At 40.8% G+C, this 18,751-nt stretch overlaps 1 protein-coding gene across 8 annotated transcripts in view; it reads right to left on the bottom strand.

Annotated features, from left to right (window-relative positions):
- Nucleotides 1-18,751, bottom strand: part of slc4a4a (solute carrier family 4 member 4a) — a 63,575-nt gene that overhangs the window by 27,798 nt on the left and 17,026 nt on the right. For 3 of the 8 annotated variants that reach the window (XM_026186482.2, XM_026186480.2, XM_026186479.2), the window contains 5 exons: nt 9,808-9,943; nt 7,504-7,664; nt 4,769-4,948; nt 2,040-2,135; nt 1,037-1,113 (listed from right to left, as the gene is read on the bottom strand). In XM_026186482.2, coding sequence (XP_026042267.1) covers nt 1,037-1,113; nt 2,040-2,135; nt 4,769-4,948; nt 7,504-7,664; nt 9,808-9,943 — 650 coding nt within the window. The remainder of the gene's footprint in view (nt 1-1,036; nt 1,114-2,039; nt 2,136-4,768; nt 4,949-7,503; nt 7,665-9,807; nt 9,944-18,751) is intronic. The other 5 variants (XM_080287474.1, XM_026186484.2, XM_026186481.2 and 2 more) reach the window with 2 other exon arrangements.

Here is an 18,751-nt window from a genome sequence, read left to right as displayed (position 1 = left end):
AAGTTTTTTAGTCTTTTTTGTCCTCTTAATAAATTAAACCATGATTTGAAAACTGCATTTTGTATTTACTCGAGTAATCTTTGTCTGATATTAAAATTTGTTTGAACTAAAAGTGAGAAATCAGGAACGGTGCAAACACAGTTTAATGGCACTGTAGACCAGCAGTCCCCAACTTTTTTTGCACCACAGACCGGTTTATGGCCAACAGCATTTCATGGACCGCCCTTTAAGGTGTCGCAGATAAATACAACAAAATAAAACCAGTACCAAAAAAAGAAGATTTATTGATAACACGTGGGAAAAGACCCAGGGAAACCGAGTCAACGATAAAAACAATAACACTAAAAACCCTGAAAACCATCAGTTTCACACCCAAGCCTCAACTCTCGCGGCCCGGTACCAAACGACTCACGGACCAGTACCGGTCCGTGCCCCGGGGTTTGGGGACCGCTGCTGTCGACTGTAAGGCTGCAGAGGAAATTCAGTCTCTCTTTGCTGTTGATGACATCATCCTTTATCAGCCACAGCCTGATCCTCACTGCAGTCTAAAGTTGCTACAAAAATTTCCACTTTAACCATCAAAGGAAAAGGCGGGGAAGGTTCAGAGCAGCTACAGCAGGCTGGGTGATAATACCAGGAGCTGGAACAATGCACTTTAGACAATGTTATCTCTGCTGTGAAGCAACAACCACGAAATACTCCTCAGCTCTGTTACATCCAGCCTACACCATGCAGCTCTGTCATGGAGTCTAGTCAGGCTTTTCTCATCTCTTCTGCCAATGCACTAGCTTGTTTTTAGCCTCAAGCTCGAGAACTCAGACAAGCTGGTTCATTATAAATGTTTCAGAATAAAACAGATTAATAAAAATAATCAAGCGTATTGTTACAACTACACCACCTTAAACTGGGAACTTGGGAATACAGAGATCCATCCCCTTCATTTTCCAGGAAATATAAACCTCTCACCACTGAGTCTGATGGATTGGTGAGGGTTGGTGTCCAGAAACAGTACAGCAGATGCATGAGGGCGACTTACCTGGTCTTTCTCCGGTTTGTCAGAGACGTCATTCAGGCTGGTGGATGTCAGGTTCCTGGGAGTTGTGGTGGGACTATCTGTTCAGACAGGGCAACATTGACTAGTTAGACCAGCTTCACCCCCACTGTGGTCTAAGACTCAAGAGGAAAAGAGGCAGAAACCCAAAGTGGCCCAGACAATTAGCTCCTTACATGCTTTGCCAAAAGAAGAAAAAATCCAACAGAAATACTCGTGCAAGCTGTAGGACAAAAGCTATTGTCTGTGATAAAGTAACTGGCCGATATTTAGGTCTAACCCGTCGGGTATAAAATGTGTGATCAGATCAAATATCAACTTTTTACTTTGAATTTCAAATAAAAGAAGGCAGGAGGTCAAAAACGAAGAGTAAAATTACCATTATTAATGCATCTTTCTTGAGGTTCAATCAGCTTGTTGTGCTTTGATAATAATGAGATCTAGTGTCATCATTCTTACTGTCACATTTAAAGCCTTACTCTGTGGATGGACTTAATGGGTGCAGACACAAAATAAGTAGAAGATGATCCTGAAATGTGACAGCAGAACAGGCTTCAGTCCAGAGATCAGAGGGAAAGAAAAACCTCAAAGAATGCAACAATCTGGTGCCACTGCAGCCTTTCATGCATCTGCACCTTTGGCACTGTTGGTAATAACGTGCATGTCAGTATGATGCAGCCAGATAATTTTTTTTATAGGTGTAGTGTAGGTGAGAGAAAATATTCTTTAAAAACAACCTGAGCTGACAGGGATTATTCACCATCAAGTACTTGCATCTAGTGAAATTTCAAGCTAGTCGTGACTACATTCAAGCTGCAGGTCATCAGCACAAAGATGCCCTCGGACACAACTTTACGATCCGCTGTCTGTATTTTTAAAAAAGCCTCAGTTTGAGACTAAATTTGAACTCTCTGGTCTTCGTTTCTTTGTCGCCAAATGGAAGCTCACCAGGGGTCTGCAGTGTGAATGTAGACTTCAGTGAACTTACTGAGCCAGTCCATACTGGAACTCCTTTGGGTCTGCAAGTCCTCCATTGAGATGCGACCTGACAGGCAAGTCACAGAGTTCTCGAGAGGACTGCGGGCTTTTAGTGGCAGCAGCAGGTTATCAAAGCCAATCCAGGGAAGCAAAGAGGACGAAAGAGAGATGGAAAGCAGAGTTGACAGAAAAGCCCGCTGAGCCAAAGCAGAAGATTTGTTAAATGCACAAAAGATCAAGTGGCTGTTAAAATATGTGAAGACATGATATTGCTGCAATTGACAAGCCGTGCAGAGATACAGTGAGGAAAGAGGAGGGGCATCATTAAATGAGGACATCATGGGTCTTTGGACAGAAGTTTGACCTGCACTTTAATAAGTCAGAAAATAAACTTTATCCTTGAAAAGATGGTAATCAAGCAATATTTATCAGAGTGGCTCCTTATCTTTGCCGTGATAAGAGGACGAGCACAGCTAGAGCTGGGTCATGAACACAGAAAGCCTTTTCTTTGATCGTCAAAGTTCCTGAAATCTGATAGTGGCTAATAAATAACTTCACTTTCCAAAGGCCCATGACTAGTAACAGATTCATTCCACTGTCAACACAATAAACATTTAGTAAATCAATATTTGACAGACTACTAATCCACATGTTGTTAACATCAGTAAGAGCTGTGTGGTGGGGCTGTCACTTTGAGTTCTTCATCAAGATATTTCTGAAGATTTTGTGCCAGAGTGAAATTTCATTTATCCCGGGACAAATGAAACTTATCCCGGGACAAATGAAATTTATCCCGGGACAAATGAAATTTATCCCGGGACAAATGAAATTTATCCCGGGAGTGAACTAATGATTATTTTTTAAAGAAGAATTTTTAAAAAAAGTTAATTTTCTGACAACTTTCAGCAAAACAAAGTGACAGCTCTGTAAATAAAACATGCATTTCCATGAATTTAATCAAAACTAAGAGTTAATTGATTTGAAATGTTACTGTTAACATGAATCATAAATCTAGAAGATTGTGACCAAAGTAGCAAACACCAGAATCCTATGATTTCAGGTTTATGATTACTCCTGTGGGTCGTGAAGTCTTGCCCCAGCTCACTTCTTCAGAGTTAAAGAGGACCCATTGTTCTCTCTCATATTAAAGTTAAGGTTTACAGAAATGACTTGTTCATGTGACTTTATTTATCAGATGTAAGAACAACTGCAACGGCTATGGTTGAAAAAAACCCTCTTTCAGTTCTAAGGTTTTATGCATGAGGACATAAAAAATCATCTGAGCAGGCTCTAAAATTAACAACAGCTTGTGGAAGAACGTAATAACTCGAAGTAATAATCTTTCTTTATGACTTTATCAGTCTCACATCATCGTGGAGGAATGTTGGCCAGTCGTCTTTACAGCATTGCTTCAGTGCACAGAGATTAGTGAGCATTTTTTTGATGCACAGCTCTCTTTAGGTCCCGCTGCAGTTCTTCAGTCATGTTCAGGTCTGGACTTGTCTTTTTCTGTTTTAATGACCAGTTTGCATGAACAAATTTATATCATGTTTTGGTCATAGGACAGATGACCTCACGTCGGACTGTAGGATACTTCGACTGATCGACTGGTCGAGTGCAAGGTGTCCGGGTCCTGTGACTCAGAAAAATAACCCAGCTCATCACCCCTCCACCAGTGCTGACAGCTGGTATCAGCTGTTTGGTTTTCTCCAAACATGGCACTGTGCATTATGGCCAAATGCATCCACTTCAGTCCAAAGGATATTGTTCCACAAGTTTGCTTGATCAGACTGAACTTAAACCTGATCTGTCCTGCCATGTTCCTTCTAGAGAGCGGAGCCTTTCTCCTGGCTGCCCTTCCAAACACTACTTCTTTACTTTTTTGTACCATCATGAACTTTGCCATAAAAAGCTAACAGAGGCCTACAGAGTCTGGTCTTGTGTTTTTTTACAGTATCCTTGATCACATGCATATCTCTGTAGAGCAGGGTTGGGGAACTCCAGGCCTCGAGGGCCGCTGTCCTGCAGGTTTTAGATGTGTCCTTGATCCAACACAGACGATTTAAATGGCTAAATTACCTCCAGGATCTAAAACCTGCAGGACACCCTTAAATCCTGGAGTTCCCCACCCCTGCTATAGAGCTACTGACACTTGCTGATGATCATCAGAATTAAGGTTAATTAAGGTTGTCCATCTGATGTTGTATTGAATGAGTTTAAACCTGTTAAGGATACGATTATTTTTTTATTATGTCCTGATACAAAAAACCTAGAATTGACAGAGGGTGCACTTCCTTTATACTTGACTGTAGATGACTAATAAATAGGTCCCCTTTAAACCTCTACCTCTGTTTATGTAGTTAGTACAGTACCCTGCAGTGAGTCCACTTAAAGCGTTGCAAAAGACATTTCTGAACTTTACTAATTTTACTCAATTATTCTTTAGCTTTGGTGTTAATGCAGGTCGAGTTATTCAGGTTGGTTCTTTAGTGTTTTCCCTCATCTGCTGGTTCCAGCTGGAACTGTGTTTAAAGCCCCATTAGTGGGTTCATGCAGAGGAGGGCAGCAGTGTGCCCCTTATGACACACTGTGGTATTCCTCAGAACCCACTCTACATCTTTTTCTTCACCTAACAAAATTCAATGTCGACTCCATTCTGCAATTAGTTTATTCTTATAAAATAGCAATCGAGCTTTAATTATTTAAGCTAAGACTGCACCAAACTGGCATCAGTATTACCATTTTCCGGGGTGGAAAACAGCCTACTTGCACTGGACACCGTCTTCCCGATGTCAGCCAGAGAGCGCAGGTTGGACTTCTTGGTCTGGTGGCGATGTTTCCGCAGCAACGTGTACATCACCTTGTCCTTAAGTTCGGCCTTCAGCTGGCCGATCTCTATCTGGTTGTCAGTGATCATCTCTGAAAATGCAGAAAGAGACGAGGCGAGGAAGAGAAGGTGAAAAGCTGAGTTAAAGTTTAAATGCAGGCTTTAAATACTCTGCATTAAAGCAAAGACACTGTGGATGCATTTTTTAATTACTGCTTAATTTCTTGAGCTTTAGGTTTAATTAGGAGCAGAAGAATTCAGAAGAATCCAAAGAAAAAAATATATATATATATATATGAACAAAACATGAAATTTAACATGTTAGATTGAATAAACACTTTTTTGCAACATGAACAAAAATAAAATATTGTTTTAAGTTTATTGCAAAGGTGCCACCTGTTTCAAGTTTTATAAATTAAAAGATGAGCACAAAGAGTAAAATTATATTGTGCTGTTCTGTCAAATGACACTTTAATTTGGGGTCTCTTTCTTTCCCCACCCTGCAGCATTTTACTCAAAAAGGTAGACTTGGCAACACTATCACCCAAAACAGGTCACCATAAAAGTCTCTTCATACTTTAAGGACTCAATTAGTGCCTCCCAGACTCTAATGCTCCTCTTTATGGCATCATGAAATGGCTCAATCAAAAGGTCTAGTCTATTTTTGAAAAGAAGGTCAGAAGCCTGAATGCTGAATGAAAGCAGCCCGGGGCAGTTCCTCTTCTTGTGTAAGGGTAGTGCTGTTAATGGCCTATCAGTCAAGTCAGCAGGCCTCAGAGCAAGAGGCCCAGCTCCACTCCGCCCAGTGCAGCTCACGCAGCACAGACAATTACTTCACATTAATCACTCCAAGTGGTAACTCTTCTTCCTGCTCCCTCATGCAGACAAAAATGTTGGGGTGGTGGCATGAGATAGGAGGACACAGAGATATAATCATCTTAGAGCAACTGGAGAAGGTTAGCTGCCCTCAGATTAGGAAGTTTTTGTGTGGCCATTTAGTCCAAACTATAGTCAACTAGTGCTGTAATGTAAAGTACAGCGTGGCCTGCAACTCAGCTCTTTTCTCGCTCTTAAAAGACGGGAATGAAAAGAAACCTGAGTGTTTTGATGCGCATCAATCCGTGAACCTGCCGACCTGCTCTGCACACGCTGCACATCACACAGCTGATTTAATCAAGCTGGCAGACGGGCTGTTGTTTCAGAGCAGGAAGATGCTGACCTTTAGTATCGTTACGCAGCAGTAAAAAATAGTGATGTGTAAGGGAGAAAAAAACAAAACGATCAAACCGCAGAAAAAAATATTCTTACATCAAAGAAATCTGTCAGTTCAGTTCTTTCACACTCTAAAGCACTTTTGTGCTGGACTTTGTTAAGTAATACGATTTTTTAGGGATAGAGATCCAGACTTATTTACATTTTATATTGTATCTCCCAAAAATTCAATTTCTTCATATTCAGACTCAGCAAAAATAATTTTACTTCTAATCATAGAGATAATTCAAAGTTTAGAGTTCATGGAATGGTAAAAAATGAAAAATAAAATTTATTTACTCAAAAAAAAACTTAAAATATTTTCATAGAGGTCGCTCTATTACAGTTCCATGAATGGCCACTTGAGGCTTGCTGCAAAGGTGAGTCAACCCCCATTTACTCCCATGTTAAAACTTTACACCCTGTCGCTACCCGGAGTAGTGGCCTTTCGCACGGTACCGATCGGGTTTCCGGTACCGATCGGGTAGTGACACACCCTGCTACAAAAAACCTTCACGGTATCTGTAGTACGGTGGCCCTGAGAGGTCAATTACACAAACATAATGGAAGTGTTTCTGGGGACACAATAACATGACGGACCAGCTGTGGAAGTGTCCGTCACATTATTGTCTCCCCAAAAACACTTACGTCGTGTTTTGTGTGTTTGTTTTGGGGGCTTTTGGGGTTGTTTGGGGGTTTTATTGAGCATTGTTCTGTTTTGGCCACCGGACTATAGCCCATTTTGCCCTTCACAACAGCTCTTCAGGGTCTGTTTTTTTTTTAAATAACACATTTGTTTAAATGTTATCGAAGTTAAAAGTTCGCATCACTAATCTCAGCTTTTAAAAGCAGAGTTGAGGTTGAATTTTTCATGAAATTATCTGACAAATGTCATGACTTGGTAAAGTACCATCAGCTAATAACTTTAAATTAAATAACTTAAAAGAGGGCTTCACATGCTGGATGAGATCACCGTGGCTATAGCCATCATTTATATGCAGTCTGAGGTTCCCATCATAGCCCCAACCAGGAGATGAAGCTGAAACATTGTCCACTTATGTATCTCTGCAGTGAGACCACTTGAATTTACATATGAAGTGGGATGAAGACACTTTGGTCCTGCTGCTCCTTCCACTTTAACCTTCTCTCAACCATTGTGGTTGAACTATGTGAACATAACCTTTTAAAGATACAACACATCTATTATTGAAGTAAAAGGTGTTCTACTGCACTTTTAACCTCATAATCACAGGATGAACTGCAGCTTTATATGAATTTGTTACAGCTGTGATTACACATCATGGCGATAATCACTCGATGGGTTAAATTAATTTGTAGCTGCTGGAATTAAAAAGAAAAAAAAACAAACAAATTATTTTTGAAGAGATGAGCTTACCAACAACCTGAGGTAGCGTGGAAGCTTCCAGGTCCAGCATGATGGTGCCTTTTTCTATACATGTCCTCAGTTCAAATAGGCTGTGTAAGGACAGCGTCGCCACATGAGGTTTACTCCAGCGTTCTCCACCTTTCTCCACCTTCTCCTCAAACTTGATCCACCTGGATTTAAAGAAAAAAGACTCAGACAGGCACACGATTTAACATGAAAATCTTTTTATCATAGTCTTGGATAAACATTTACATTATTTTATTTTATAGAAATGTACTAAGCAGTAACCTGCTAACTTGGGGGGAAGCAGGCATACCAAAAACAGGCTGTACAGTCAGGATGCAAGAGGAGAGATATCAGTGTTAGAGAGTAAGTATGGGTGGCTTCGAGGCATCACAAGTCTAATTTTAGCCCAAGCTATTCTCATAATGTCAGAATGTAGAGCGTCACAATGAACAAGAGCCTGGTGAAAAATGCCACCACTAAAAATATCTATGCAAGTATGTATTGCACTTCTACTACTTTGAAGATTAGGCTTCAAACTTTCCTTTTTGCTAAAGCATATAAAGCATATAGTTAGGGCAGGACCAGGTGACCCTGAATCCTCCCTTAGTTATGCTGCAATAGGTGTAGGCTGCTGCGGGATTCCCATGATGCACTGGGTGTTTCTTCTTCAGTCACCTTTCTCACTCACTATGTTTTAATAGACCTCTCTGCACTGAATCATACTTGTAATATGTCTTTGTACTCTCGCCCTTCTCTCACCCCATCCGGTCTGCCGGAGGTTTCTTCCTGTTAAAAGGGAGTTTTTCCTTCCTACTGTTGCCAAAGTGCGACATGACCGTTGGGTTTTTCTCTGTACGTGTTATTGTAGGGTCATTAACATCCAATATAAAGCGCCTTGAGGCAACTGTTGTGTTGATTTGGTGCTGTATGAATAAAATTTAATTAAACTTTGTCTTGGGAAAAAAAGGAAAAGTAAATATTGTCAAATATATGACAAACTTAAAGAATTATTTCATGCTTTTTGCTCTTTAGTCCAAATTATGAGCCATCAAATGTACGCTTGGTGGACCTGTTGACGAGGGTCAGCCATTATTTTTTAAATCAATCAATTTTTCATTTTTCATTATTGGGAAAAAAACTGGATTCTGAGTCTGCATTGTTATATTTTTTCTGCCATTCTTCATTTCGACAGCTCAGAGTGAGAGACCTGAGAATCAGAGGTGTTACTGAGCGGCTGTTTCTCTACTGCGGTTTTAATCTGGCTGCCAAAACCGCACTTGGCAGGCAGTCAGCACTGCCCAGCACGTCGCAGAGCTTTTATTCAGTTTGAGTCCTCTGAGTGTACTCGGCGAGATGCTGCACAAGTTCTTAAATTTTGAACTACAACTCTTGCACTGCTGTCCTCAGCCTGTTTTTTTTTTTCCATACAGTTTCTGTATGCTAAAGATTTTTATTTTTAGAGACTGAAAAAATATGCTGCATCCTCTTCTATCAAGTAGATCAGCTTTTTTATTGCTTTTTATTAGATTTTTTCAGACGGCTGACATGAAATGATGGGAATCATTACTCCCGAGGCCACACTTACCTATCATAGTGCGTTTCAAACATGTGGTCCAGTGCAGGTTAAATTATGCTGAAGTTTCTCCAGAGCTGACCGAATATGACTGAAGGATCAGCCCCTCATCTGATCCTTCAGTCATATATAATAACTTCCTGTGTGCAGTAGGCACGGGGGCGGAGGCTGGACAATTTTATCGTCAGTCATTAGAAACGCTGGCAAAAAGGCCAAATTTAAAACGACAGTCAACTAGATTTAAAGCAGAACTTAGCAATTAAAAGCTTCACTGAGTTTAATTAAAAGCAATTTTAAAGTGCACTAAAAATGTCAGCAGTACTTCTGCAAACTGTTTAAACAACAGTGAATCAAAACTTCTACAGTATGTCTGAGTTTAGGATAATGAATCGCTGATTGGGTGCCTCGAGCAGCGGTCCAGAGACTCTGTTTCCTCCTGAAAGAACTTCACTCATCCACTGCTAATTATGTATAAACAATCATCCCATCTCTGTCCCAGTGTGTCCCACTAGAGAGCCACTCAGAAGAAACCAGTAAAACTCTGAGCTCAGTTTTAAACTTGGAGCTGTTTTCAAATGTCTGTTCACTGTTTTTCCATAAAAAACAAATATTCATTCCTTTTGAGATAAAAACTTAACGTGAGGCTGGTTTTTCATCATTTTTATTCACATTTTTAGTGACTCCGTGAAAGGATATGATTTTAACAAAGCAGATACACACAAAGAGGATCTTACCTGGCCGTCTCCTTCCACTCCATCTCCTGTCCGTCCACTGACAGGAGCTCATCCAACTCAGTGAAGAGCTGTGGGGGTGCCGGGCCATCGTCGTCCTCACCTAGGATGAAGCGAATCCTCTCTGCTGCTGGTGAGACTGTGGAGAGAGGAAAGATACTGAGGTTCATAGGCTGGCAGTGGTGCCCGTTGGGCAAGGGCTTGGGCACTGGCTTTTCGTCCTCAGCTGGACTCTTCACATTGACCTCAGTAGGAGGTGGAAGCAGCGCAGTGTTCACTGTGACCTCCTCTCTTTTATCTTCAGCGTCCTCTTCTTTTTCCTCCTTCTCTTCTTGATTATTGTTGTTGTTGGACATCTTTAAAATCTGACCCCCCTTTGCTCTCCAAGTCAGCTGACACAGCGTTTGCTTAACAGACTGTAGTCTGCAAGTGTCACAGGCTCACCACAGTCCCAAAGCACCAGCTAGACCCTCATTAAAATCTTCGGTGGAAGTGACAGCAACTCTCAGTTGCCTGCTCCAGCACTTTGTGAAGCAGGTAGGAGGGGGCTGATTGGGTTTAGGGTCCCCCTCAGTGACAGTGGCCCAACAGCTAGCCCCAGTCCACCCCCCCAACCCCCCCTTCACTTTTCAAACAGTTCTTCGCCATTGGCCCTCCAGCCTTGGCAAGCTGTCCTGAAGCCCCTCATTAACAATTAGGAAATGGTTCACAAACTGGTCCATTCTTCAGCTCAGGCTTGGCTTTCCTTCCTCTTGTCTTCTCATTTGAATATTGAGAGAGTGACACATAAGTGAACCCAGCACAGTTCCAGCAGGAACAATAACGGTGTAATACTCCTCAGTATTAAACATGGTGCAAACAGTCGACGTGACAACAGCGTCTTTCACTGAGTGAAACAGACAATATCTGAACATTGCTTCTGAACCCTACTTTTTACTGGACCCACACAACATCACTATAGACACAGACACCAGAAACCTGCACAGTATCCACGAGTGCCTAAAACTGAACAGTGAGACATAAAAAGAGCACAACTACCATTAATAATTACTATTATTTAGTAACTCTGTCCTTTGGCTGGTATCACATGTCAAAATTACACCTTGAACTTTTTTAAAGCAAATGTCACTGAAATTCAGACTCTGTACTGCTCAATGCAGAAGCTCATGTTACATTTAAGATCATGTCTTCATTTAACATTTTGCTGATCTTAAAATTTAACGTTTACTTCAGTATTGTCTAGAGATGGACCGATCCGATATTACGTATCGGTATCGGACATAAAAAAGTGGTATCGTGCCATCTCTAGTATTGTTGTGGCGTGAATAGTGCGGGGCTGTAATTCTAATTTGCTGATATTTTTTGTGCTTGTCTTGGGCTCCAGCTTTTAAATGTTTAAATCCAGAATGAATAGCCCTGGCTTTTAATTAGCTGGCAGCACGCATCGCAGTTAGACAGATAACGTGGTTATTCAATAACCGATTAATGTGGTGTTGGGGGCTTGATTTTACAGCTTCTATTGATCTGTTCTGATGGCTCTCCAGGCTTTCCTGCGACCTGACATGTGAGACTTCAGATTTTAGCCCGGATCCCCCAAAAAAGCCAAAAAAGCAAACATTTGCTCACAAAACTAGTAGATAATACTGTACACTGCAAAACATAAGCTGCGTAAATCAGTAAATACTCTCAATTTAATATATCTATGCTAAATTTTGTACTTTGAATGTGAAGCACTTAAGAAGTCGCATGAACTTGATGGTTTACCAAAGTAAATGGCTTCAAAGTTTAAAGGTAAATGCATTTTATACTACCCTAGTTTGCAAGTGTAAACTCAGGAAAATGTTGCAGTAATTTCCTGTTTTTCATAGCGAGCTAAGTGTTTCTACACAATTATTACCTGTTAAGAAACTATGAACATTTATCAACATTCAGCAACATTAACCCTCAACATTCATCTCTGCAGGCTGTTGCTAGCTAAACCGTCACACAAACTCTTGGAACCACATCACCCACAGCGTCGAAGTCACAACAAAACACAACATAACAGAAACAATGATCACAGCGTGACTGAATTAAGGTTTTGAAAATGAAGTTGTGTATGTACAGCTATGTGCAAAACTTAGAAAACTAGTAAATATTAGGAGGCAGTGATTAAAGTTAAATATGGACAGCGAGTTTACTCTGTGACATTACTAATGAGGTGTTCTTGCATCCCTGTTGTTACTAGCATCACTTTGAGTCCCAGGTCTTTTCAGTGACCATTCCTTCAGTGGCTTTTTTGAGGGTTAAGACTTGGATTTACGGTAAAGATCCAGGAATGAATCGCCTTAAGAGCACAGAATTATAACTCTGCTCACACATGTGTGTGTGTCTCTGTGTGATAGCAAAGCCAGCTGATCAGATTACACAACAGCTTGCTAATACTGTAGCACCAGAGAGCTACTACAGTGATGGATATATTTACCATGGAGCATCTTTATTTCTCAACAGGTAATTAGTAAAAATTTGCTTTTGTTTCTTAATCTTCTGAGTCTGTAGGAGCTTCTGAAGCCACCACCATGGTCCAATTACAAGTTAACTATAAGAGTCTGGATTTTACTTTGCAGGACAAATTTAGATGTTGGCAAACACAATTAACATCATATCATCCACCACACTGACTCATTCATTCATTCATGGCCCAATAGTAAAGGGGGTGAAGGGCTGCAGTTTCCCGATTGTGTTTTCTGTGGCACAGGAACAGCAGCAGGTATGAGCCAGACAGGCAGCTGTAAGATTACTAGTTAGGGGATAAACTGTCTGCTGGCACGCACACACAGACATACACACACATACACACACTCACTCATTTCTACAAGCTGCAACTAGCTTAAGACACCACAACCTGTTTAATAACATCTTAGAGGGAGTAAAGCACACGTGTGTTTCACACATTCAGCTGACACTCACATCCAGAGCGATTTAGGCTGATTATAGTAAACATTTAAAACAAGCTTTAAATACCTGTATGGACAAAATTACATGCAAACAATGGCAGGCAGGTGGGTGCAAAGAGCCAAGTGATGCGGCCACACACCGAGGATCTACTGCTGTAATTTTCAGGTACTTCTGGTTAAAAAAAGAAGCGGCAAAAAAAATAATAGAGGAGCAGCAAATGTGCAAAATATTTCATCAAAAATCATCGTGAAATATTTTAAAGTGGCATTAAGTGTAACAAACCAAACTGTGGACAGTAAGTATTTATTTTCTTTCCTGTGAATTCAAAGTAAAGACACTCCAGATGAAGCCAAGCATTATGTTAGGAGAAATCAGCTTTAGCATGGGTTAGGACAAGCTAACAGCAGAGAAATGTCGAGAGAGAGGCATGGCTCTCAAATAATCCAGAACGGAAATTAAGATGGTGCTAGAAGTGCAATTTCTAGGGGGAAAAGCCACTTACATAAAATAAATAAAAAAATACATACAATTCAATTTAATTTTATTTATACAGCGCCAAATCACAACAACAGTAACCTCAAGGCAATTTTTATTGTAAGGTCGACCCTAAAATAATACATACAGAGAAAACTCAAACAATAATATGACCCCCTATGAGCAGCACTTTGGTGACAGTGGGAAGGAAAAACTCCCTTTTAACAGGAAGAAACCTGCAGCAGGACCAGGCTCAGGGAGGGGCGGGGCCATCTGCTGTGACCGGTTGGGGAGAGAGAAGGAAGACAGGATAAAGACATGCTGTGGAAGAGAGACATTCATAACGGCCAACCTCACCTTAATACAAATAAGTTCCCGGAGCAGTTTCAAGATGGCCGCCTAGTGGTGAGACTTGCTTCCAGAGGAATTTTTTCCAACATGCAAGCAGTTGTATACGGCTGTAATCCACTACTATGCCTATCCGCATTTTCAAGTTACAGCCTTTACATTTTGGTTTTACTAATAAGAGCTACATATACATTTATCATCAACTATGTTGCACAAGCAAAGAAATTAACACAAGGGAAACGAAAGAAGCACGTTTGGGTGTGAGGGGGCATCTACAATCCTCATAATAAGGCCAGGAACACATTTTAAAGGGCCTTTTATGAATGGCTCTATTTCCTGTCACACGTTTCCTCGTACAATGGTAAGTGGATCGGTACTTACATAGGGCCTTTCTACTCTAATTGAGCACTCAAAATGCTTTATACTACCAGCTTCATTCACCCAATCACACACATTCATACAACGCTTTTATTCTCCAAACGCCTTGTCTAACATTCATGTACACACTCGCCCTCTAATGAATGCACCAGGGGCATCTCAGTGTTCAGCATCTTGCCCAAGGATCCTTTGACATGCAGTTTGGAAGAATCAAGAATCAAACGGTGATGTAGACCTGAGTAGATGTTCACATTTGGTGACAGTGGGGAGGAAAAAATCCCTTTGGGGAGGAGGACATGCTGTGAGCTGGAAGCTCGGAATTCAGACTGGTATAAAATGCTGTTTCACACAATTCTTTCTATTCTTGGCTCTGCATGATGTCAACAAGAGGGGATACACTTAATATGATCATCTTAGTTCAACCCTCCTGATTATCAGAGGCAGACAATCAGAAGAAAAGTGGCTTAAATGATGAGGCTAGACTGACGAGCTGCACCAGTTCTCAAATCTGGATTATTTTGAGTTGTGATTCACCCAAAGTTACTATAACAGAGTCAAAGAATGCAAATATGTAGCTGTAAATTAGAAGCGTCTTTAAAAATGAATTCCCCAAAGTTTTACAGCTAAATATTCAGCGCGCAACCTAAACTGCTGTTACACAAAAATGTGTCCGAGGATTTTTGAAATTTCTCATGAGAAATAGATGCTGTGATCCAATATAAAAATGAAGAGGTAACACAAATAGTGCTAGTGTCAGAGCAATACCGTCCTACTCGGCCAGTTGCTAAGAGAAAGGTGGGTTTGGTGGGGAGGGTGCGGGTTGAGTCAGAGTGAAAGCAAAGAGGGGTGAGAGCAAGCACGAAAAGGAGGGCTAGAAATGAAAATCCCATCGTTCAAACACAATTTCAAAGCTCTGTGTGCTCTAGCCAAGAGCCATGGGCACACAAAGAGGACTTTGTCCCAGCAGCAAAGGCTCATGGGATAGGGTACGGAGGAAGAATGCTGCCCGGCAGAAAGCTTAGTGCGACTGCCACTAAAGGCCTGTTTAGTCCCATTCTTGACATGCATCCTACACAAATACCTTCCATCTACTCTGACCTTTCTGAAAATCTCAGTGCAGTATAAATGCTACATGGGATGTAGTAACATGCTCATTGTCTTTGGCCACACATGCAATGATATCTGTGTCTCCATTTCACCTCATTCAAAGCAAAAAAAAGTGCAGGACATGTTTTCAAGTCTGACATTCAGTATGCAGAGGAGCTAGCACACAGGCAGCGAGCAGGGACCGGCTTGAATACAGAGTGACACCCTGAGGGTGATTCATTGAGAACACAGTATTTATATCAAGAACATCTAGCTCTGGTATTTTGCTGTGATAGCTGAGGTGGCCAATATAACAAATTCCAGCTGCGGGAAATAACCTGAAATGAAACCACTGTGCTGTCTGCAGGTGTGCTGGATGTAAAAAACATTTTCTCTGTGCCTCCACTGAGCTCAAATGTAAGTTTGATTCCAAGCCACATTCATCCCAAGTAATGTTTAATTCACATGAAATAAATGTGCTGTTACTTAGTTAGAAAGCTCGATTTCGTGCAGGACCTTCACTCCTGCGTACGACAGCTCAGCTGGGAGCGCGCTCCACTTTGTTGTCATGTTTAACTGATATAAGAAGGCGGTGCTGAGACGCATTACTAAACAGATTGTTTGTTACTTTTTCAAATAGAGACCTGTTTAACCATACGGCTGTCAGTTTAGCTCACTGGTTGATTCAGCCTTACGGCTGAAATGCAGCGGCCTGGGTTGGACTCTGACCTGCGATCCTTTGCTGCTGCTCTCTTCCCCATTTTCCTGTCTACTCTTTACTTTGGATGTTCACATCACTTTTAAATTTGTGGGTGAAAAACAGAATAGGTCTGTAAGAGTGAAATGTGGAGTGCCTGGGTGTTGGGTGGTTGTAAGAGGAGAACGATGCCTGCAGCTCCAGCTGCAGCTGCCACAGTGGAGGAAACTGAAATGAGTGGCAGAGAAGCAGCTGATATCAATCTGCTATGCAATGAAGTAGAGCCTGTGCATTTAAAGGAAGATTTAAAGTAGGCTGCACACTACAACAAAATGTGTTTAAATAATTTTACAAGTTATTAAACCAGATTCCAGCAATGAGAAGCAAGCATCAGCAAAAACAGTTAAAAACCTGCAGGCCCATCAGTAACACTGTTAGGTTACGATACTTCAAACAAACATTTTTGAAACACTGCAGCTTGCGTTAAATGTGGATCATTAAAAAAAAGTCCAGTGACTCCATGTGTGCATGTTTTAGCTAGCTTCAGTAGCTTGCTAACTTATAGCTAAGCTAATCACTATAAGTGAACTAGGCAAAAAGTGCTGAGATAATCACTAAGACAGCTAAAATGAGATAATAATGAGTTATTGTTATTAATATTAGATATCTGATGGAAAAATTATTAAAGCCATGCAACACTCTTTACTGCAAGCTGAAGGAATCTTTCTCTGTCCTTGTCTCAGGCCTTGTTGTGGCTCCTCTGCTATCTGTTATCCAGATGTCCGAGTTCACTGTGTAACTGAACTGTTTCTCTGCAAGAGTGTCGCACACATATCTGTTACCAGGATAACGTTCAAAGAAGTGTATAAATGAAACTCGTGGGATTGTGTGGGCGAGCATTTACATAGATTATGCTTTTGCTTCCTTGCAAGTAAAATAAATGAGTTGGTACTCGCTGCTCTGTCTCACTTCATTAGACAAGTTCTCTAACAAAATTATACCAAAAGCATCCAAATAAGCCCTCGAATATTCAGCTCGTCAGTGGCCGTTTATGGCATTGATCCCTGAAAAATTACTATGTCACGATAGTTTAATGGCACTTTTGCTCCCTTTAGGGAATTTGCCTCCCTCTCACCTGATCCCCAGCATCCTCCTCTGTCACACCAAACCTCTGCATGTCCTCATGCATGTCTCAGTAGTTTGTGTCAAAAAGTGTAGAAGAATAACTAAAGTAAATAAAATGATAGTGTGATATGTTTCTATCTATAGTTTTCAACATACTTTTGCAGCACTTTAATCATTCAGGCTTTACAGTGAACACACAGAAAAGTACAGTGAAGTGTTCTGTATAGTGTTTCTTTTTAAAAATCATTCTTGTGTGTTGACCAGGTAAGCAAACAGCTGGAATATGTTTAGGATTAAGGTAATCCTAAAGTACCACAGACCATCCTGTGGTGTAAACATAGTTTTTTTGTTAAGTTGTTACCTAGAAATGTTTTTGGGATAGCATACATGCCACACATTTATGCTTTTCAGGAATAAGAAGAAAACTTTGCTCTCTAAATCTTTGCATTTATCAAACAGGAAAAGCTCATAAAGGTTTCCATTCTTTCCATTTAGGAATCCGTATACAAAAAACAATTATAGCAATCACAGCTTGCTCTCGGTGACTTTGAGAAACTAAAGCTATTATCTGTGTGCAAGCTAAGTTTCTAAGTAATCCCTATAATCCACTTTGAAAGAGCATTTGACCCCAGAGCAGAAAAAGATGAGTAAAAGGTTAGGATTTAAAAGGAAAAACCAAAACTCATCAAAATGAGCAGGGTCAGAAAGCTGTGCAGTGGACATGCACGTAGCCGGGAGGACGCACTTGCAGTCCCTGCAGTGTCCATCTGACCAAACAAGAGGATTTGAGTTCAGAAAGAACACGGCCCTCCCCTGGGGGCGGCCATGTTTTCCACAGAGACAAACATGGAGTGAATAACAGCATGACATTACTGCATGCCTGTCAGTGTTTGAATGCCTGCAGATTTGAGTTTTACAATTGTAGAGGATGACACTTGGGAGGACCCATGTTGTGGATGTCATGAGGTGATGGGGATTCATTTATGGAAAGAATTTAATAAAGTCTTCTTTTTTAAAATTAGGGTCTCTTTAGCATAGTGTCTTTGTCCCGTCTCCCTCTCCTCACCCTCTACTGGTCACAGCAGGCGGTTTTCCCACCTGAGCCTGGTTCTGCCGGAGGTTTCTTCCTGTTAAAAAGGAGTTTTTCCTTCCCGTTGTCACCAAGTGGTTGCTCCAAGATGTTGTTTGATTTGGGGGTTTTCTCTGTATTATTGCAGAGTCTTTACTTCATAAAGCACCTTGAAACAACTGTTGCTGTGATTTGACATTATATAAAAAAAACTGAAATGACTGCAGGAGAACTGATCATAAGCTTGACGGTGAATGTAGTTAATCTATATGTCGAATGAAATCAACCCTCAAGGTAATTAATTTTTTTTGTCCCGTCTCTGCCCTTTTGTTTAAAATTACCTGTAATTTGTGTTATTTTATCAATTAAAAAATATTGCCGATGGCCGGTGATACAGTATGAATTTCAAATTCCTACATCTCCAACCTCTCAAGTTATCGCATTCACAAGATTTTCAGAAAACTTGACCTTTGACCTCTAACCTTGCGATCACTAAGATTCGAACTCGTACAAGATTTTAAGTAGATGCATCAATCGTATCAATTTGCGTCATTACAAATCGTGTTTGTGTGTGCGTGTTAAATTTGATTTAGTGATAGTCGAGTGTGTTTAAGCTTTTCTGTGTGGAGAGGATTGATTGGAATAATGATGATGATGTCCGCTATCACTGTCAGTCATCAGTAAACACTTAATCTGGCTGATGAATCTTCACGTGGCACATTACTAAGTCTGTACTATTAAGTCTGTAATTAGGCGCCATTCTTCTTATTTTACAGCGTCGTTGTTCAATCGGGGGACACTCTCTGTTGAGGAGAAAAGCCTGAATTTGTTTG

This window comes from Astatotilapia calliptera, chromosome 12, assembly GCF_964374335.1.
Source record: "Astatotilapia calliptera chromosome 12, fAstCal68.1, whole genome shotgun sequence".
Lineage (NCBI taxonomy): Eukaryota > Metazoa > Chordata > Actinopteri > Cichliformes > Cichlidae > Astatotilapia > Astatotilapia calliptera.
The sequence above is the reverse complement of the archived record's forward strand: the minus strand, read 5'-3'. Positions and strand labels throughout refer to the sequence as shown.